The sequence below is a fragment of the Grammomys surdaster genome, unplaced genomic scaffold, assembly GCF_004785775.1.
Source record: "Grammomys surdaster isolate TR1022 unplaced genomic scaffold, NIH_TR_1.0 62, whole genome shotgun sequence".
NCBI lineage: Eukaryota > Metazoa > Chordata > Mammalia > Rodentia > Muridae > Grammomys > Grammomys surdaster.
This window is the reverse complement of record NW_021604564.1, coordinates 433,028-453,819: the sequence shown is the minus strand read 5'-3', so window position 1 is coordinate 453,819 and position 20,792 is coordinate 433,028. Positions and strand designations below refer to the sequence as shown.

At 51.5% G+C, this 20,792-nt stretch overlaps 2 protein-coding genes across 4 annotated transcripts; both read left to right on the top strand.

Annotated features, from left to right (window-relative positions):
• The first annotated feature begins 228 nt into the window (after positions 1-228).
• On the top strand, positions 229-11,360 carry Plin3 (perilipin 3). 3 transcript variants are annotated; one of them, XM_028762499.1, is made up of 8 exons: positions 229-317; positions 3,122-3,204; positions 4,110-4,308; positions 4,461-4,543; positions 6,769-7,066; positions 9,089-9,288; positions 9,794-9,922; positions 10,427-11,360. In XM_028762499.1, exons 2-8 carry the CDS (start codon positions 3,139-3,141, stop codon positions 10,796-10,798), a joined length of 1,347 nt encoding a protein of 448 aa, XP_028618332.1. In that variant the 5' UTR covers positions 229-317; positions 3,122-3,138; the 3' UTR covers positions 10,799-11,360. The 3 variants fall into 3 exon arrangements, with proteins under 3 accessions (XP_028618332.1, XP_028618337.1, XP_028618340.1); XM_028762504.1 differs by lacking the exon at positions 229-317 and having other exon boundaries at positions 3,614-4,308; XM_028762507.1 differs by lacking the exon at positions 229-317 and having other exon boundaries at positions 3,128-3,204; positions 3,610-4,308.
• Positions 11,361-13,651: 2,291 nt separating this feature from the next.
• Positions 13,652-19,571, top strand: Ticam1 (toll like receptor adaptor molecule 1). The gene is made up of 2 exons (XM_028762447.1): positions 13,652-13,771; positions 16,905-19,571. The coding sequence occupies exon 2, from the start codon at positions 17,006-17,008 to the stop codon at positions 19,169-19,171; it is 2,166 nt and encodes a 721-aa protein (XP_028618280.1). The 5' UTR covers positions 13,652-13,771; positions 16,905-17,005; the 3' UTR covers positions 19,172-19,571.
• The last annotated feature ends 1,221 nt before the right edge of the window (positions 19,572-20,792 follow it).

Genomic DNA, 20,792 nt, shown 5'->3' with positions numbered 1-20,792 from the left:
TCCTTGGATCTGGAAGCCTCTCTGAGGTCTCCGGAAACATGGGAGGATTCAAGGACCCTAGAATGGGTCTCCTTCCCTCCATCCAGGATCAGGACTCCAGGTCTTTCTGGGACTCAACTAACGCAGGCAACCTGGGCTGGGTCGCCTTAGAAGGGTGGGCGGAACTACACCACGGGGATCACTGATTGGCCCTTTGTCCCGTCACTCTAAGGCCCCTCCCTTCACGGGGATCCACAAGGCCGCCCCCACCCCTCCCGGTAGATCCGAGCTGGACTTGTTAGGGGAGGTTTCCTCTTCTAGACGACCTGAGGACTTTGGTGAGAGCTGGGGGGCGAGGGGCAGGATCGATCTTGAGGCGCCCTTAAGAGGTGGGAGAAACGAGGCTTCCCTGGGAGGACTCGGGTATTCCAAAATCTTTGCACGCTAGGAAACCCTACTTTTAGAGGAGACTTTAACTTTTTACCCAAGGACCTAACTTTTGCAGCGCTTCCAACTCTTGGCCTGGCCACCCTAGGATCTTAGCGTCCCCGTCAGTGACGGAGTCCCCGAGAGTCAAAAAAGGTGGATTCCACCGTCCTGGGTCCTCAGAATGAGAGTTGTGTTCAAACGCACGTCCCAAGTGTCCTGTGCTGTGGCTCCTCCCTCCTCCCGGTGATACTGAGTCTCCTGTCCCCAAGAACAACCAACCCAGCAGCCGCAGTCACAAATAGTTTTAACGGACGTGCACTAGCCCCAGGCCCTGGAGTGTGTAGGGGTGGGGATGAGGGTGGAGGGGCCCTGCACAAAGCCAGGCCTGTTCTACAGGAGATTGTGACCTGCAATCTTGTCCCCAGCCGAGCCTGGTGCCTCCCTCTCTTGGAATCTCTCAAATTCAGTGTTTTGTTTCTGTCTTGTTAATCGTTTTTGGAAATGATCCTACTCTAAACTAGGGCGGCTTGGAATTTGCCATCCCCCTGCCTCCACCAATAATGCTGGGATGACAGCATTGTCACTAAACCTGGCAGAAAGACTCCCTGAACCACTTCTAGGCCTTGGCTACATGCTGGGTTTTGACCCTGAGGGCTTTTCTGGCTTTCTCAGCTGAGAAAGTCATCTTGTGGGCGGGGTTGTGGGGGAGGGTCAGCTGGAGCCAGGTGTAGGGAGATCAGATGTCACACGTACTCACAAAGAGCAAAAGGTGTTTGTCTACAGTGGCATCCCTTGCTTGGGATGGGGATAGAGGTGTCTGACTCCTAAGGGATCAGTCGGGTTTTGCCACCCACCTTACCAGGTGACAGTTACTGGGTTTAGGTAAGCCATGACAGCATCACCTGACTCCCCTGTTGGGAAATCTTTATCACAAACCTAACTGCTGGGGCTTGTCAGACTAGTTTACTGAGCACCCACTATGGCTTAGCTGCCGATTTGAGCATCCTGCAGACAACACCAGCCAATCTCATGGCGTCCAGGCTGGCCTAGAATTCATTGTGTAGTGGAACATGGCCTAGATTTCTGACCTTCCTCAAGTGCTGGGATGACAGGCATGTGCCATTACACTTGGTGTCTGTGGTTCTGGGGCATCTTGAATGGGCATCCCCAGTTCTCTCTCTCTCTCTCTCTCTCTCTCTCTCTCTCTCTCTCTCTCTCTCTCGTATGTGAGTACATTGTTGCTGTCTTCAGACACACTAGAAGACTGCATTTGATCCCATTAAAGATAGTTGTGAGCCACCATGTGGTTGCTGGGAATTGAACTCAGGACCTCTGGAAGAGCAGTCAGTGCTCTTAACCACTGAGCCATCTCTCCAGCCCCCCCCCCCCCCCGGCCCAGTTTTTAACTGGTTTTAAAACAAGTAATACTACCTACCTGTCCTAAAATTCGTATGCCAGGCTTCTACCTCTCTGAACACTGTCCTCTGTTCATCAAGCTTCTGGTCTTCTAACATCTATGTAAAGACAAGTAGACTCAGGCTGCAGTGACGGGTCAGCAGTTAAGAGCACTTGCTGCTCCCGCAGGGGACCCAGGTTCAGTCCCAGCGCCAGCCTCAGGCTCCTTATATAGCCTAACTCCAGCTCCAGGGGCCTAATGCTCTTTCCTGGAGTCTGCATGCACATAAACAAAACTAAACATAGATCTTTATAAGATTTATTATATTTGCTTATTTTTGCTTTATGTTTTGTTGAGACTGGGTCTCACTCTGTAGACCAGGTTGATCTGGGACTCACAGAGATCCTCTTGCTTCTACCCCCAAACACTGAGATTAAAGACACACACCATCACCCCTGGCTTAACTTATTTTTAGTTGTGTGTTGCACGTATGAATGTCAGTGTGGTGCCATAGAGGCCATGTGTCCTTGAGCTTGAGGGACAAGCAGTTGTGAACCCTGTGCTATGGGTGCTGGGAATTGAACTCAGATCCTCTGAAAGAACAGTACATGGTTTGCACCTCCTGAGCCATCTTTCCAACTCCCAAAATACTCTTTAAGGAGAGAGAAAGAGAATCTTGGGTGTTTCAGACATTTGCCTCAGAACTTCTTGACTTGCGAGAGGTCTCTGTTTTAACTTGAACACACATTGCTTTTGTTTTTAAATCCCCTGCTGCTGGGCAACTAGGTTGTCCCTATTTGTCATGTTGAAACTCACAAATGGGCACAACTGTGGGATCAGCGTCAACTGTCTGGTCACACGGAAGGAGGCTGTGAGGAAACAGTACCCTTGAGAGAAGAAGTGTTGGACCTGACCTGTCTCCTAATGGATGGCAGAAGTGAGCCTTAAAGGGACATGTCTGCCAGATGTCGCCTAGGACCCTGTCACAACCACCCAGAGTTAGGGGTTCTGAAGCAAGAGGCTGGGGCATGATCAGGAATGGAGCCCCTGCCTAGAATCCCCCAGTGAGGGGCTGGGGTGTGACCAGAGGTGCAGCTTTGTTGAGTGTACCTGAGGAGCTGGATTGGATCTCCGCCAGCACCATTAGGTTAGCAGTTTGGGCGGAGCTAAGGTGAGCCAGGCCCCGCCTTGGACCTTCTGAGCTGATGACAGGGTTCTGAGAGGGCTGAAGGTTCACAGATAACTGTGCTTCCTGTGTTCCTGGCTTTCCCTGGAGGGAGGAGGGCTGACTGTCACTTGACTGTCTTCTGCCCACAGCAACTGCTGCCGAGACCATGTCTAGCAACGGGACAGATGTGCCTGCTGAAGCCCAGGCTGCCGAGGAGGAAGCTGTGGTGCAGGTGAGGGGCCTGAGCTTTAGGGAGCCCTGTGCTGCTGAAGGGGCTAGTCAGGGGGGAAGTCAGGAGGTCTCCCTCCCTCCTTCCGTCTTTTCTCTTTCTTCTTTTTGTTTATGATAGTCTTGATATGTAGCCCAGGCTAGTGTGGAACTCACAGAGATTCCCTATGTCTGTCTTGTGAATGCTGGGGATTAAACGCCTAGATGCAGCCTTCCATTTTTCCTTTACATTCAATACAGGGTTTCATGTAGCCCAGGATAGCCTCAAACTCACTATATGGCTGAGGATGATTTTGAACCCCTGATCCTCTAGCCTGTGAGTGATAGGACAGGTGTTCATGTGCACTCCCTCTCTCACTCTGTTTCTCTCTCCCCTCATATCTCTGTCTCTCTCCCCTGTTTCTCCAAGACAGTATCATTGAGCTCAGGATGAATTCCAATTCATTGTGTAGTCCAGGCGTCAAGGTCATCATACAACCTTGAGGTCCTAGCCTGTGCTGAACAACATCATGCGCCATTTCCCTTGGTTTCAAGGATTGGGAATGAAAACAAGGGCCTGTTATGTGGTTGGCCAATGCTTTAACAAAAATGCAGTTCTTCAGACAAGCTCGGTATAGCTGCAAAGGTAGGTGGATCTCTGTGAGTTCCAGGCCAGTGTGGTCTACACAGTGAGACCCAGTCCTAAAATTACAGGAAGAAACAACAACAACAACAACAAAATGGGATTCCTCAGTCACCGCACTTCCTGACATGTCACTAGGTGGTCAGTCCCATGCTGGGACATTCAGGTTCCTGCTTTGTGCAATTGTTCATCCTAGGAGTGGTAGAGCCCAGCAGATTTGTTCCCCCAAAATGAGAGCATGCTAGTAGGTATCCCGAGCTTCTCACCAAGTTCCCTGCCCTCTGTAGCCCAGTGTGGTGGACCGGGTTGCCAACCTGCCTCTCATCAGCTCCACGTGTGGGATGGTGAGCGCTGCCTACACCTCCACCAAGGAGATCTACCCCCATGTCAGGACTGTGTGCGATGCAGCCGAGAAAGGCGTCAAGACCCTCACCACGGCTGCAGTCAGCAGCGCACAGCCCATCCTATCCAAGCTGGAGCCCCAGAGTGAGTTGACGACCCCAAGGTGTCGAGAATGCCCTTCATGGCCATATTTGGAAGGAATCACCCCCACTTCTGATCTCCAGTTCCCTGAAACCTGTCCTAGGTTTCCCCACCTTTGAAGGGCATTACAGTGAGTGTGTGTTTTCTCCCTGCAGTTGTGACGGCCAGCGAGTATGCACACCGAGGGCTGGACAGACTGCAGGAAAGCCTGCCCATCCTCCAGCAGCCGACCGAGAAGGTCAGTGCTAAGTCAGTTGACTCTGTCTTGAGGCCCTGTCTGGACCTGCCAAGTCTTGCTGTATACACAGCACATCACACATGTGACAGTCCTCACTGTCCTCACCTGCACTGGGCAAGAAGGTCTTTGAAGTTGGCCACATCCAGTCAGAGGTACCCTCTGGATCCCACCGAACCCAGAGTAAAGGCACACAATGTCATCTGGTCTGGCCTCTCAGGTACTATGCACAGTTTAGATTGTGGTCCACACCCTTGGAAACAGAATTGTAAGCCTTTGGAAGGGAACCTAAACCCAAGAAGACAGGAGATGCAGATACAACAGACGCACACATCAGATTCTGCCCCATGACTTTTACATGTGCTGTTCCACAAACTCAGCTCTCTGATATCTAGAACCTCCATTAACCAAATCCAGTGAATAACTGGGCAGCCAGTAGGACACTTACTTGACAGGCTCTTACTGAAATAGCCCAGGTTGGCTTGAATGCTCTGCAAACCCCTGGCCATACCCCCAGTCTCTCACTGAGGGATTCTAGGCAGGGGCTCCACCTGGACCCTATCCTATCTGGCCTCTGAATCAAAGTCTGGGTAGTTACTTTGCTGCAGGAACCCTCTTTTCCTATCCTTGTGGGCTAGGCCCCTACCCTATACTCCTGTGTACCATGCCCAGGAATAGTTTCAATGCCCGGACAATAGGACATTCTGGGTTTGATGGCATGGCTAGGCCCCTACCCTATACTCCTGTGTACCATGCCCAGGGATAGTTTCAATGCCCAGACAATAGGACATTCTGGGTTTGATGTCATCTGGATGATCTGGGGCCTGAGGCAGCTGGCGGCCTCCCAGCAGCCCTTTCTCTCTCACTCCCAGAATGTTCTCTCCCAACACAGGCCGGCTTTAAAGTATCCTTCCCAGTGGTGCTCCCATTATAGAAGGGAGAAGTCTAGGGTCAGGGTCTCTAGGCCCGTGAGATGGAGCCTATTCTGAGGCTCTGGGCCTGGGATTTGGGAAGGTCTCTCTGCCCTCTGAGCCACATGGAACCAGGCTCTGGCCAACATGGCTTTTTTTTTTTTTTTTGGTTTGGTTTTTTTGAGACAGGGTTTCTCTGTGTAGCCCTGGCTGTCCTGGAACTCACTCTGTAGACCAGGCTAGCCTCAAACTCTCGAACTCAGAAATCCGCCTGCCTCTGCCTCAGAAGTGCTGGGATTAAAGGCGTGCGCCACCACCGCCCGGCTTTTTTTCTTTTTTTTCTTTTTTCCAACATCGCATTTGAACCTGGGCTATTACATAGACTGCAGCTACATAGTGAGTTTAGGGTTGAAGCCAGCCTGGGATACATAAGCCCCTATGTCAAGAATAAATAGGGCCAGCTGGGCAGTGGTGGTGCACGCCTTTAATCCCAGCACTTGGGAGGCAGAGGCAGGTGGATTTCTGAGTTTGAGGCCAGCCTGGTCTACAGAGTGAGTTCCAGGACAGCCAGGGCTACACAGAGAAACCCTGTCTCCAAAAAGAAAGAATAAATAGGGCCAAGATAGCTCAGTGAAAGCCGGGCGTTGGTGGCGCACGCCTTTAATCCCAGCACTTGGGAGGCAGAGGCAGGCGGATTTCTGAGTTCGAGGCCAGCCTGGTCTACAGAGTGAGTTCCAGGACAGCCAGGGCTACACAGAGAAACCCTGTCTCGAAAAACCAAAAAAAAAAAAAAAAAAAAGATAGCTCAGTGAGTGAAGGTGACTGCAACCAAGCCCCAGGACCCACAGAGTAGGAGAAAATCGACTCCCACAAGTTGTTCTCTGAACTTCACACACATACTGTGAGACATACAAATATCAAAAGAAATTTAAGCTGGGTGGTGGTGGCGTAAGCCTTTAACCCCAGCACTTCTGAGGCAGAGGCAGGCAGATTTCTGAGTTTGAGGCTAGCCTGGTCTACAGAGTGAGTTCCAGGACAGCCAGGGCTACACAGAGAAACCCTGTCTCAAAAAACCAAAACAAAACAAAAAAAAAAAAAAAAAAGATAAAATAAAAACCAAAACCACAGAGAGGCTGAGTGATGGCTGTCCTGGAACTTACTATGTAGTCCAGGCTGCTATGCAGTGCTGGGGTTAAAGGCATGAACCATAATCCCAGCTATGAAGTCTTCTTAGCCACACAAGGCTAGGATGACCCCATGGCCTGCCTGAGTTGGGTATCCCAGTGTGGAAGGATGTCGATGTGTCCCTTCCTGCAGGTTTTGGCGGATACTAAGGAACTGCTGTCATCTACAGTGTCTGGGGCTCGAGAAATGGTATCCAGCTCAGTGTCTAGTGCGAAGGACACAGTGGCCACCCAGGTCACAGGAGCGGTGGATGTGACCTGCGGGGCTGTGCAAACCAGTGTGGACATGACCAAGTCAGCAGTAACCAGCGGTGTCCAGTCAGTCATGGGTTCTCGAGTGGGACAGATGGTGATTAGCGGAATGGACAGGGTGCTGGTGAAATCGGAGGCCTGGGCAGACAATCGCCTGCCCCTGACAGATGGGGAGCTAGGTGAGTGTCCTCACCCTGGTCTCTCTGGCCTGGCTCACCTCCTGTCTCAGTGCCTATGCTTGGTCTTCACCACAACTGTCCCTGAAAGGACTCCCTCCTCTGCCCACAGCCCTCCAAGTCCTCTGGTGGAGTGTTTCCTCCATGGAGGTTCTAGGTTCAAAGTCAGGCTGTGCAACAAGTCCCTTTACCTGCTGAGCCACCTCTCAAGTACTGGTGTATGTGACTACCCCAGCTTTTATAGAGGGGTAGCTCCTCCTTGGTCTTGAGCCGGCAGCTTTTGCGTGGCGTGTATTCATCCAAAGCAAGACAGACACTCACTCCCAGCCTACAGTGACCCTCTGCAGGGGAAACCGGGCTGCCGCTCCTCAGCAGTTCCCCAACAGATGGCAGGAGATGCCCACCAGCCTGGGAGAAGGGTGCACGGTGAGAAAATAGGAAGGTGCTCCAAAATGGAGTTGTCTCAAAGAACTTTTGAGCAGAAGAAATCAGGAATAATTTGTTACAAGTAAAAGTACCGGTGACTGCTAAAAAAAAAAAAAAAAGTCAAGGGTCTGAGGGCCATGCATAAAGGGAAACCGTGGCCCTGTGGGGGCGGCTCTCATCTAGCCGCCCGGGGCTTAACCACTGCTCCCAGAGGCATCCCTGGCTGTCCTGTAGGACCCAGGTGCCTTGTCGGTAAGGAATAGCAGAGTCATGTGGGACCTAGCCTTGTAATCCAAGCAAGGTGGCCTGTGCCTGTCATCCCAGGGATAAGGCAGGAAGATGAGAAATTCTAGGCTAACCAAGGCTATATAGCAAGACTGTCTCACAACACAAGAATCAGCTTCAGGCTGAGGCTGTGGTTCAGTGGGTAGACTTAGCACACAACAGGTCCTGGGTTCCATCCACAGCACAACAGCCAGGTGTGGTGTGCATTCAGGAGTTGGATGCAGGAGGACTGGAAGTTGGAGGGTAGCCTCTTTACTTCCCAGTTCAGTTCAGGCCAGTTGAGCTGTCTGACTCCCAGATGCAATCCTGACTTCCAGGAGAACTGTCATACACCAGCTGGCCCAAACCAAAAAGTAGCCGATTGGTTTGCAAAATTTATCATATAAGGAGAAGTGAGAAGAGGGAAAAATGTTTTTTCAAAGTATAGAATTTTACATTGCATGATGGCACACGCTTTTAATCCCAGCACTCAGGAGACAGTCAGGCAGATGTCTATGAGTTTGAATCCAACCTGGGCTACATAGTGAGACCCTGTCTCAAAAACCAAACCAAATAAAAAGCCCTAGGATTTGACTCCTTGTCTCTGAATGTCTCAGTGGCCTCTCACTGAATATGGTGCAGAGGCCACAGCTGTCTGTCTGTCCCAAGCCAGTCTTCCCCTGCTTTTCGAGAGAGCATCAGTGACCTAGGACTCTGACTTGGTTAGGCTGCCTGACCAGGAGGCTCTGGGGGTCTATCCTCCCAATTTTTAAAGATACATTTCATTTTAATCCATATGAGGTAAGCTTGTCCTAGGTACACATGGGGCAGCCAGAGCACAACTTCTGATAGTCTGTTCTCTCCTACCATGGGATCCATGGGTTGAACTTGGGTCATCAGGCTTTGGCAGCAAGCCTCTTGGTCTACTCAGCCATCTTGCCTGCCCATCTTTGTTTTCTTTTTCTTTCTTTTTCTTTTTTTTTTTTTTTTTTTGGTTTTTCGAGACAGGGTTTCAAAAAAAAAGAGAGAGAGACAGGGTTTCTCTGTGTAGCCCTGGCTGTCCTGGAACTCATTCTGTAGACCAGGCTGGCCTCAAACTCAGAAATCCGCCTGCCCATCTTTGTTTTCTAGTCCTGTAGTCCTGAGGATGAACCAACTTCCAGGTAGCTGTTCTACCACTGAGCCACACCGTCTGCCCTCTTTTTGCATTTTATTCTGAGACAAGGTCTTTTGTAGCTCGTGTTGCCAGAGACTTGCCTCAGCTTCCCAGCTGCCTGACACATGGCATGGACTGAGTAGTGTGAGCCTGAGCACTCTTTCCCTCTGTCCCTGCAGCTCTGATTGCCACATCCCCGGAGGGCTCAGACATGGCCTCGCTGCAGCAGCAGAGACAGGAGCAGAACTACTTTGTCCGGTTGGGCTCGCTCTCCGAGAGGCTGCGCAATCATGCCTATGAGCACTCACTCGGCAAGCTGCGTAACGCCAGGCAGAGTGCACAGGAGGCCCTGCAGCAGCTCACACATGTGCTCAGCCTGGTAAGCCTCTTGCTGTGGCCATGGCTGGGGCCTCTTTCCTGCGGTTCCCCTCCTTGAGCTTAGCTGAGATGTTACCCAGCGGCAGGTGGGCTGGGCTGGCTTCCTCCACACCGTAGTGTATCAGTCAGTTCAGGCTGTGTAACAAAGGCCTGGGCCTTTTTCTCTACCCGGCTGGCTAGGGGTGCTGGTCACTGAGTCGCTCGGCCAGCACGAGCAGCTGAGGCACATGTGTACTATTCCAACTTATTTATGTGAAGCTGATGGTGGCTGGTGGTGGAGCAGGGTCTATCCTCAGCACTGCCCAAGGGGAAAAATAAAAGCATGTGTCTCCTTGTGTATGCCTCTCATTCAGTCAGAGGCCAGCCTGGCCTACAGAGTGAATTCCAGACTAGTAAGAAAAAAAAAAAAAGTAAATGAAGAGCATGCCCATCCCTGCTCTCTCCAGCCGGAACCCCGTGTCTGGGACATGGGCTCCCTCTGATAGGCTCCTGTCTCTGTGCTGTAGATGGAATCCCTGAAACAGGGCGTGGACCAGAGGCTGGGGGAGGGGCAGGAGAAGCTACACCAGATGTGGCTCAACTGGAACCAGAAGAAGACCCCACAGGATGCTGAAAAGGACCCAGCTAAGCCAGAGGTACCCGCTGGGCCCCAGAGTCCCCATGTGAATCTCCATGCCCTGTTCAGTGTAAATCATGCTTCTGTCCCAGGCAACCACAGAATTCATGCTTGACAGGATTCTATTTTGTTTTGGCTTCAGTTTTTAATTTTTACATTTTTATTATTATTACTTAGGGGTGTGGGTGGGTTGGTTTGGCTTGGTTTTGAGATCACAACTGTGTGGTACCACATCTGGCCTCCTAGTGTCCATATTGTGGTTTGTTTGGGGTTTGTAAATTTTTTCTAACTTTTGTTGTTTGGCTTTTGATTCCCCCTCCCCACCCCACCTCATGGGCTTTTGTCTCTGATGATTCCAGGCATCTTCCAGTGTCTTTCTGAAAATCTTAAATATTTTGAAAAGGTTTTGGGAATCTGTCTTCTAATTCCAAACTCAGGGAGCCAATTTCCTGTCCTCCAAGCTGGGCACTACACCCTGCTGGGCCTCAACACCCCTCACCCCACTCCAATCTCCCCCTTTCAGCAGGTGGAGGCCCGGGCACTCAGCATGTTCAGGGACATCGCCCAGCAGCTGCAGAGCACGTGTGGCGCCCTGGGGGCCAGCATCCAGGGCCTGCCCAGCCACATCAGGGAGCAGGCCCAGCAGGCCCGCAGCCAGGTGGATGACCTTCAGGCCACCTTCTCCGGCATCCACTCCTTCCAGGACCTCACAGCCACCGTTCTTGCCCAAACTCGGGAGCGCATAGCCAGAGCTCGGGAGGCCCTTGACCACACTGTGGAGTACGTGGCCCAGAACACTCCAGCCATGTGGCTGGTGGGCCCCTTTGCTCCTGGAATCACTGAAAAAGCCCCTGAGGAGAAGCAGGGAGAAGGACCAGGGCCATCCTCTATCTAGCTTGACCGCTTTTCCCAACAATCCTATTGAACAGCAGGTCCTCCCTACTCAGTCTGAGCGAGACATGTATTTAGCCTATTCCCATCAGTCTTTTAAAGCAAAAATATTTTTTCTAGAATGTTCCAGGGGGGGAAAATCAGAACATTCTAGAAAAAAATTTTCTTCCTAAAAAGAAAATGAGGGTAATAAGTAGTGATAGTACAAGCCTGTCTTCCTGTGCCAGCACTGTGGTGTAGAGGCAGGAGGATCACAAGTTCAAAGCCCGACTGCCACATAGCAAATTCAGTGATAGTCTAAGCTACATGAGACCTTGTCTTGAAGTAAATCAGGCACAGTGATATTCCACTCCAGTTTCTTTCCTACGTCATGGCTCACAATAACAAGCTTTTCCAGCAGACCTTGATACCTGGTCCAAGAATCCAGCAACTGTGACAGGGTGGACAGCTGGGATGTTGAAATCATTTCAGATGAGAAAGTGACCAAGGGCTGAGTGTCCACTGTTTCTCAAATCCTGGGGCTCAGTATTGCCTTAATAAATTTTACGTGCATCAGAGGCCAGGCAGATGGTCTATGTGTGTGTTCCCTTCCTAGCAGCTGAGCTACCATGACATCCCTAGGGGCCTTCTTCCTTCTGTCCCTGCTTTATGCACAGTGCAAGTCTTCCTACCTTGAATGTTAGAAGTGACCGCTTGTGGCTATGTAGGAGCAGCAGGAAGGACCTACTGCCTACTTTCCCTCTGTTTCCATGAGGTGTGGAGGAGGGTCAGTGTGATAAGCTGAACCTGCAAACATGTCCCAGGTTGGTTCCCCTTGACCTCAAGGTCATCCCAACTCAGAAGGTAGGGACAAGAGGATCAGGAGTTCAAGGTCATCCTTGGCTACCTAGTAAGTTGGAGACTAATCTGGGCTATATTGAGACCGTGTCTCAAAACAGCAAAACTCAGGGCAGGAGAGATGGCTGCAGTGGTGAGTGGTGGGGCTGATGGGAACTCGGGGCAGGAGAGATGGCTGTAGTGGTGAGTGGTGGGCCTGGTGGGTTTGGAGTGGAAGCCAAGAGAACTCACTGCAGAGACAGAAGCTTAAAGAGGGAAGCGTTACTTTCTGCACTTGCAGGGAGGCTGCCAGTTTGGGATCTGAACTCCGAAGAGAGACCGCACAACCTTTTTATAGGATGGCAACAGGAAGTGAAGGGGGCCAGGGGCCGTTGTATTGACCAATCATATTTCGACACAAGGGTTAAACAAGGAAGTTAACATTGGTGACTGGGCCTTATCCGGGTCACCTGGTTTCAGGGTTGTTGAGTCAGCTTTTATAGCCAGGTCCCCTATTGGACTCTGACCTGGAGTCTAGAATGATAAGGGAACAAAGCAAGCCGGGTGGTGATGGCGCACGCCTTTAATCCCAGCACTTGGGAGGCAGAGGCAGGTGGATTTCTGAGTTCGAGGCCAGCCTGGTCTACAGAGTGAGTTCCAGGACAGCCAGGGCTACACAGGGAAACCAAAACAAACAAACAAACAAACAAAACAAAAAACAAAAGGAACAAAGGAGTGAGTGAGCAGCACAGAGCTAAGAGACAGGAGCACATTTATGACCTGTGTGTCTTAATTTAGACAACAGGATAATGGCATCTTCCCTCTTCTCATCCTTTTCTGGTTAACAGACAAAACATGAAAAATCTATGAAGCAAGAGGAAGCAGGAGAGGATTGGGTTCTGGGGCCTGGGAACATGAGCTCAGTTTTGACCCTGCCAGCAAGATGGGACTTGTTCCTGAGATGGCTGGATTCAGACAACTGTCTCCTAACCATGTGACCAAGAGAGAACACTTGATGCCAACCTCCACAAATATGTACGCATATGAAAACTAAGAGGTGCCGGGCAGTGGTGGTGCACACCTTTAATCCCAGCACTTGGGAGGCAGAGGCAGGCAGATTTCTGAGTTCAAGGCCAGCCTGGTCTACAGAGTGAGTTCCAGGACAGCCAGGGCTACACAGAGAAACCCTGTCTCGAAAAACAAAACAAAACAAAAAAGAAAACCAAGAGGCCATTCTGAGACTTGCCTTGGACAGATCGTGTTCGGTGATATGAGACAGAAACTCCCACCTAGAATCCCCAGTAAGAGGGTGGAGGTGGGTGGTTCATTGGTACACCCCGCCTCCCAGTCATAGTCCTCTGTAAACTGCTGCTTTTTCTGTTTTCACAATTTAATCAGTTTTAAAACATGCCAGTAATCTTGATGTCTAGCTGAGACAGGAAGATAGCCCTAAGTTCCAGTACATACAAAAATCATTTCTCAAAACCAAATACCCAGATTTCTCCGACAAATTTTTGTTTTGTGTCTCTGTGATGGCTCAGCAAGAAAAGCTACTTGCTGTTCTTTGACCTACATACATAAATGCCTGTGCGCGCACACACACACATACACACACACACACACACAATATAGTAAAGAATTTTAAATATTCACAACTAAACAGTTGTACAAAACCTTTTGGCCTCCAGCACTTCTGTTTACTTATATTAACTTAGTTTTGAGATGGAGGTGGAACTCGGGGCAATCCACCTGCTTCAGTTTCCTGTGTGCTGCTGGACTGATAAGCATGAGTCACTGGGGCCCTGTGAACTTAGCCACATGGTGCTTTGCAAATCTCCAGAGTTTGTCACTAGCTGAGCTCCGTGGCCACCAGCCTAACGATCTCTGGGGGTGGAGGGTTCCTTCCTCCTTCTCCACCTCTGGCCTCACACAGTACAAGCCCTGCCTAGTTCCACGTGGCGCAGGGGCACTGGGCGGGAGGGCAGGGCCTGGCTCAGCTAGATGAGATTACAGGCGAGACTGCTGACTTCATTCTCTCCTCCCCACAAGACCCGGAAGGGAGGAAGGGGTGGAACTAAACGTTCCCTCCTCTACCTCTTCCTCCGCCTCCAGCAGCCACCCGGGACCCCGAGATCTACCAGCTCAGGACCCCCACAGCCAGGTAGGATGAAGGCGAGGGGACAGCAAGGTGGGCGCAGGGTCGCGAGTGGGTGCTGGGCTGCCACCTGCAGGCCGTCAGGTTCCTCAAATCCTTTCCCACAGACACTCGGAACGGCAATCCAACTCCTGACCCTCAGCACAGCCCTGTGATCCTGGATGCTCGCTCAGTTCCTAGTAACCCCCTAGATCCCTAGATCTTCTAACTCCCAGGTTTTCTCCAGCTCCAACAGCAAATCCAGAGCTGACAGTCAGCAGAGACTGGAGGAGGGGCCTCCTGTGCCACAAGAGACTGTAAGTTCTGCCAAGGAGAGAAAGCCAGGGAAGAAAGAAAGAAAGGCCTATTTACACTCCACCCACCCACAAACCCAGCCATCCACTCACCCACCCGTCCACCAATCCTGGTTTCTGCTGTTCTGGGAATATCACACAGAGTCTTAGGCATGCTGGATGAGTGCTCTACCCACTGAGTACACCTCTCTCCCTCTCTCCCTCAAACCACCACCCCTCTCTCCCCCCACTCTCCCCTTTCCTCTTCCCTCTCTCTTAAAAATAATTACTTTTATTTTTGTGTCATTTGTGTTATTTATTTGTATCTTGAGACGGTGTATCACTACACAGACCAGGCTGGCCTGGAACTCACCTAAGCTGACCCTGATCTCTTGGGCTCAAGAAATCCTCCTGTTGTTAGGCGGTAGTGGCACACACCTTTGATCTCAGCACTCAGGAGGCAAAAGAGGGTGGATCTCTGAGTTTGAGGCCAGCCTGGTCCAGCAAGGTCCAGGACAGCCTGGGCTGCACAGGGAAACTCTGTCTTGAAAAACAAAAAACACAAACAAGAAAGAAAGAAATCCTTCTGTCTCAGTTTTTCAAGTATAGCTTGGACAAGAGGAAGCTGCCACCCTTACATGGTGGAGGCAGGGGGGTCAGAAGTTTAAGGTTATGCTGGGCTACATAGTACAAGGCCCAACTCTGTCTCAGCAACAAAAAAAAAACAAGCAAATAAAACACAACCACTTTGTGCCCTGCACTCTTTTGTCTGTTTACTGCTTAATTATGTCAATAAACATTTCTCTTTCCTATCTGTGTCTCTTTCTCCTCTCCTCTCTGCTGCTGTCCTCTTGACTGAGAGCTGAACACAGGTCCTCATGTATGACAGACAATCACTTTGTCAACTCAGCTGCATCTCCAGACCCCAGTATGCACATATTAGGCCCTGGCTGTGTACCCAGTACTATCCTGTCTCACTACATAGCTCTGGCTGTCCTGGAACTCCCTCTGTAGACTAGGGAGTCCTCAACTCAGGAGATCCTCCAGCCTGCTGAGTGCCCGGATTTAAGACACGCACTACCAGGCCCATCGGTTTGTTTATTTTTATTTCATTTTGTTCTGTTATCCTTCCACCACATGGGTCTCAAGGACTGAACTCAGATCTCCAGGCATGGCAGCCTCAAGCACCCTTATCCACCGAGACATCCTGCTGATCCTCATTGAGCATTTATTATGCATCTACTGTCTGTCAGGCACTCTAGATACAGGAACTAGACAGTGGTCGCAGAGCCCTGCCCCTGTGCGGTCCTCAGGTTGGTCAGGTAGGACATGGTGACTATTCAGCCACATTAAGGAGACTTTTGTGTGCGGTCGTGATGAGTCGAGAGAGGACTCCAGCAGGTGACGAGTGCATGCAGAATGTGTGCAGGTGACGAGTGCATGCAGGTGTGCGGAGAGTCGCCCACCAGGGAGGCCAGTGGGTGACTGCACTGAGGTTTTGTTCCCAGAAGAGTGCTACTGCTGTCTGAGGGACAGCTGTGCAAAGGTTCTGAGGTAGGACAGTACATTACAGTCACAGTGCAGTAAGGACAGAGGGAAGAAAGGGACAAACAAGGCCTGGTGGGCTCTCTGCGGTGCTGTATCCTCTGACTGGTACCCCCGACCCCACAGTCTGTCCTCCCCACAGCACACACAGGTTCCCATGAACGTAGATGAGCTTGGTCACTAGGGCTTTTGGCACTCGGGCTTCTCCATTTTTTTGTGTCCTCTGAGTCCTTGGGATCTATAAACAGAAGCCTTAATTCTCGGAGTTCTTGACCCTCTCAGGCTTAGTCCTGCTACAGCATCGGTGGCGCTGACCCACTGTGAACACCACCCATTTCTCTCTGACCCAGGGTTATATTTTTATTTGTCTCCACTGTCACTGCCTCTGCCTGCATTGCCACACCTGACTGCCCCTGCTTCCCAGCAGCCACAGAGAGAACACGGTGGCCCTCTCTCTCAGCTCTCTCCTTCCTGTCCTGCCATCTGCTGTTACAGCTCTTGCCTGTGACCATGGCTCTGCCAATGGTTGTAAGGCCCTTCCCTCTGCCTACCTGGCTCCCTTGACCTTGACCCTGAGCCTGGTCCACCTCTGCTGCTCAAAGTCAGGTCTTGGAAGGCTTTAGGCCATCTGTGTACAAAGTCTGTGAGTTAGCTGACTGCCATTTTTTATGGGGGCATTGTGGGACCTCCAGGTGCTAGGAACTTCCCTGGCCTTCACCCACTCCATGCTAGGGCTCTCTGGTCATAGCAGCCACACCTGTCCCTGTCTGAGTAGAGCAGGCAGCAACTCCCATCCCAGCCTGGCTATGGAGGCAGGAGAGGTGTCAGGGCCCCGGGATTGACAGGCACTCTCAGGTCTTCTCAGCTGTGAACAGGGAGCTGGGAATAAGTGAGGGTTACTGTAAGTGTCCTGCAGTCATTAAGAACGTTATGCCAGTTTACGAATCCACTCATCCACTCACCCACTCTTTCAGAGCAATCACCTCTCACCACATCTTGTGAGCCAGGTAGGCAGAGGCAGAGCCATGGTCACAGGCGGGAGCTGTAACAGCAGATGGCAGAACAGGAAGGAGAGAGCTGAGAGAGAGGGCCACCATCCTCTCTGTGGCTGCTGGAAGCAGGGAAGCAGGGGCAATCATGCAGTGCTGGTGTCTCCTGAGTGCTCAGCCAGCACTCTCCCCACTGAACCAGCCCTCCTACTGATGTGGACACATCTCCATACATATCCCTGGCTGGGCTGGACCCTGCCTCTGCCTCCCATGCTTGGGTTAAAGGGTGCACCATCTTGTTTGGAAAGTCCTGATGAACTCCCACTCCTGCAGGTCTGTGCTGTCGCCCTACAGCAGGGGACAAGGCCGTTGGTTCGGAACATGTCTCTACCCACCCCACCCTCTGTGGCTGCAGGCTTCATCCTCCCCCATCCATGGCTAACCCAGGTCTGTCACTCCATGGCGTCTTTGGCATTCTAGGTGCCTTGGAAAGGGATAGGCTGACCTGCCTGAAACACAAGCTGAGGAGTCTGCATCCAGGCAGTCAGGAGTCAAAGCTTCTCCACGCCATGGTACTCTTGGCTCTGGGCCAGGACACAGAGGCCAGGGTCTCTCTGGAATCCTTGAAGGTGAACACAGTAGCCCAGCTGGTAGCCCACCGGTGGGCAGACATGGAGAGCATTGAGGGCCCTGAGGAGACTCCAGACTTGTCCTGGACGGTGGCTCGCCTGTACCACCTGCTGGCTGAGGAGAACCTGTGTCCGGGCTCCACAAGGGACATGGCTTACCAGGTGGCCCTCCGTGACCTCGCCTCCCAGGGTGACCACCAGCTGGGCCAACTCCAGAATGAGGTCTGGGATAGGTGCAGTTCAGACATCAAGGGAGACCCCAGTGGCTTCCAGCCACTCCGTTCTCATCAGGGTTCCCTGCAGCCATCTTCAGCATCCCCTGCAGTGACCAGAAGCCAGCCTCATCCCATTGACACACCAGACTGGAGTTGGGGACATACGCTCCATTCCACCAGCAGCACTGCCTCACTGGCCAGCCACCTAGAGATCAGCCAGTCACCTACGCATCCCTTTCTCTCTTCACACCATGGAACCCACAGGCCCAGCAAGCTATGTGACACTCCGCTGGACACTCAGGAGCCTCAGCTTGTCCCTGAAGGCAGCCAAGAACCTGAGGAGATGAGCTGGCCGCCATCAGTGGAGGCCAGTGTCTCCTTGGGGTTACCGCACAAAATTAGGGTCCCAGAGGTGTCTCCAGAGGTGGTTTTGCCCGTCCTCCCTGACTCCCCGGCTGCTCCAGATACAAGTGTCCACCACCCCATCGAATGCACGGAGGTGTCTACAGACTCCAGGTCTCCCCTGCCATCTACCACAGAGAGTGTTGGGAAGCAGTGGTCTATCACAAGTCAGAAGTCACCTCAGGTTCCTGTAGATGATTCTCTCCAGAACACCCCATCATCCAGCCCTCCTGCCCAGCCGCCAGCCCCACAAGCCTCCCCTATGCTGCCTCCTTCCCCTCTGTCCTCTGCTTCCTCCCCGAGCAGCTGCCCTGCTCCCTCGACTTCCACGTCACCTGTTTTGGACCACTCAGAAACATCTGATCAGAAATTCTATAACTTTGTGGTCATCCATGCCAGGGCTGATGAACAGGTGGCCTTACGTATTCGGGAGAAGCTGGAGACCCTTGGGGTTCCTGATGGGGCCACCTTCTGTGAGGAATTCCAGTTGCCTGGGCGTGGTGAGCTGCACTGTCTCCAAGATGCCATCGACCACTCAGGGTTCACAATTCTGCTCCTGACTGCCAGCTTTGATTGTCGCCTGAGCCTGCATCAAGTCAATCATGCTCTCATGAACAGCCTCACACAGTCTGGAAGGCAGGACTGTGTGATCCCCCTCCTCCCACTTGAGTGTTCCCAGGCCCAGCTCAGCCCGGATACAACCAGACTGCTCCAGAGCATTGTGTGGCTAGATGAACACTCCCCAATCTTTGCCAGAAAGGTGGCAAACACCTTCAAAACACAGAAGCTCCAGGCACAGCGGGTACGCTGGAAGAAAGAGCAGGAGGCCAGAACCCTCAAGGAGCAGAGCATACAGCTGGAGGCTGAGCGGCAAAAGGTGGCCGCCATATCTGCTGCCTACTCAGCCTATGTCCATAGCTATAGGGCCTGGCAAGCAGAGATGAACAGACTTGGGGTGGGCTTTGGGAAGGACTTGTCACTGGGGGCCCCAATACCCTTCCCCAGCTGGCCAGGCTGTCCACAGCCAATACCTTCTCATCCTCAGGGTGGTACTCCAGTTTCCCCCTACTCCCCGCAGCCTCCATCTTTCCCGCAGCCTCCGTCCTTCCCACAGCCTCCAGACTCTTCTCCACAGTCCCGATCCTTTCCATCAGCCTCTTCCCCAGGCCCACAAACTCCAGGACCTCAGCCTCTCATTATTCACCATGCCCAGATGGTTCAGCTGGGAGTCAACAATCACATGTGGGGCCACACAGGGGCCCAGTCATCTGATGACAAGACTGAGTGTTTGGAGAAATCCTGTATGGGGCCTCTGACCGACCAGGGGGAACCCTTTCTTGAGACTCCAGAGTGACCAGGTTGGACCCCACCTAGATTGCTAGAGTGGCAAGACTGGACTTAACTTGGGTCCTTAATGTGACAGTGGAGGAAGCGAGCCTCACCTGGACCCCCAGAGTAGCCAGAGGACTTAGTCTGAGACCCCAGAAGCAGGGAAGACCATACCTGTAAATCACGGCTGGGGAAACATGCAGAACCCCATTTGAACAGACTCTGTGGGACTCCGACCTGCACCGTTTATGTGGACAGAGGACGATGAGGCCACTGGCTGCTCTGAGGGGCCTGAAACGCGGCCACGTAACCTTTATTCACTGTGGCACATGCTGCTCATAGGGTCTCTCTCAGGAGGAAGCGGTGCTGAGACACACAGGGAGGGGCCTGTTTTTATAATAAAGTTATTGACAGCTGAGTCATAAGCCAGCGTCCCCACACTCCATCGCCCTCAGGAAACAAGCAGGACACCAGGACAACTCAGGCATGACCAGAATGGAAGATATGCCAGCCCAGTCCTTGGGAGGCAGGAACCGGAAATTATGTAGATATACTCATCCCATTGGTCAGTTCAGTTAGGCAGCCTTCTGTTACAAGGGACTCTAGGAAATGTAGTCTTTGGGTCTTGGGTCAGGGACAGCCAAACCTCGGGAAGTCTTATAACAGCAGGAAAGGAAGAGAAAAAGGAATTGGGGAGTTGCTGCCAGTTTTGATTGCTCTGTGCGTTTGTTTATGTATTGCATACACGCCAGGGCATGTGTGGAGGTCAGAAGGCAATTTGTGCCCACTGATCCTCTTCCATCAGGCTGATTCCCCTCCCCAAGACATTAAACAAAACATTTTTTCTTTTTACATTTATTCTAGCAGATTTTGCTACAAGGGGTTGTGAGCGTATGGTGAAGTTAAGCCAAGGCTGTGTGACTTTGCATATTCTACTTTCAACATATTTATTGGTATTGGTTTTATTCTTTTTTATTTTATTTCTTTTGGGAGGGGATTTCTTTTTTTTTTTCTTTTTTTTTTGGTTTTTCCAGACAGGGTTTCTCTGTGTAGCCCTGGCTGTCCTAGAACTCACTCTGTAGACTAGGCTGGTCTCAAACTCAGAAATCCACCTGCCTCTGCCTCCCAAATTCTGGGATTAAAGGCATACGCCACCACCGCCTGGCCCTTTTTTTTTTTTAAAGATTTTATTTATTTACTTATGTTATTATATATGTATATATATACATATATGTGTGTATATGTTTTTATGTATGTAGCATACCAGAAGAGGGCGTCAGATCCCATAGAAGTACTGTTATTGAGGAGTGGTTCTCAGCCTGAGTCCCGATCTCTCTCGGGGTCGACGGACCTTTTCACAGGATCACCTAACAGATACTGGGTTTCTGCCAGTGGATAGCAGTAGTGCCTCTGCAGGTTTTCCTTGCAGGAAGCAAATTATTCCTGGATGGAAACCATATAACCAGATCTTAGACATCGTCAACAACTTGGACTCTGATATCCTTCTGATTAAAACAGTGGTTCCTGGGCTGGAGAGATGGCTCAGTGGTTAAGAGTACCCTGTGCTCTTCCAGAGGTCCTGAGTTCAACCACAATCTGTAATGAGGTCTGATGCCCTCTTCTGGCGACAGTATACTCACATACAT

Bases quoted from the DNA above. Each gene is read 5' to 3' on its own strand.
- Plin3 (XM_028762499.1), top strand. From the start codon at position 3,139: ATGTCTAGCAACGGGACAGATGTGCCTGCTGAAGCCCAGGCTGCCGAG. The intron at 4,544-6,768 runs GTCAGTGCTAAG...CCCTTCCTGCAG, and splicing joins TCCAGCAGCCGACCGAGAAG to GTTTTGGCGGATACTAAGGA. The intron at 7,067-9,088 runs GTGAGTGTCCTC...CTGTCCCTGCAG, and splicing joins CCTGACAGATGGGGAGCTAG to CTCTGATTGCCACATCCCCG.
- Ticam1 (XM_028762447.1), top strand. From the start codon at position 17,006: ATGGCTAACCCAGGTCTGTCACTCCATGGCGTCTTTGGCATTCTAGGT.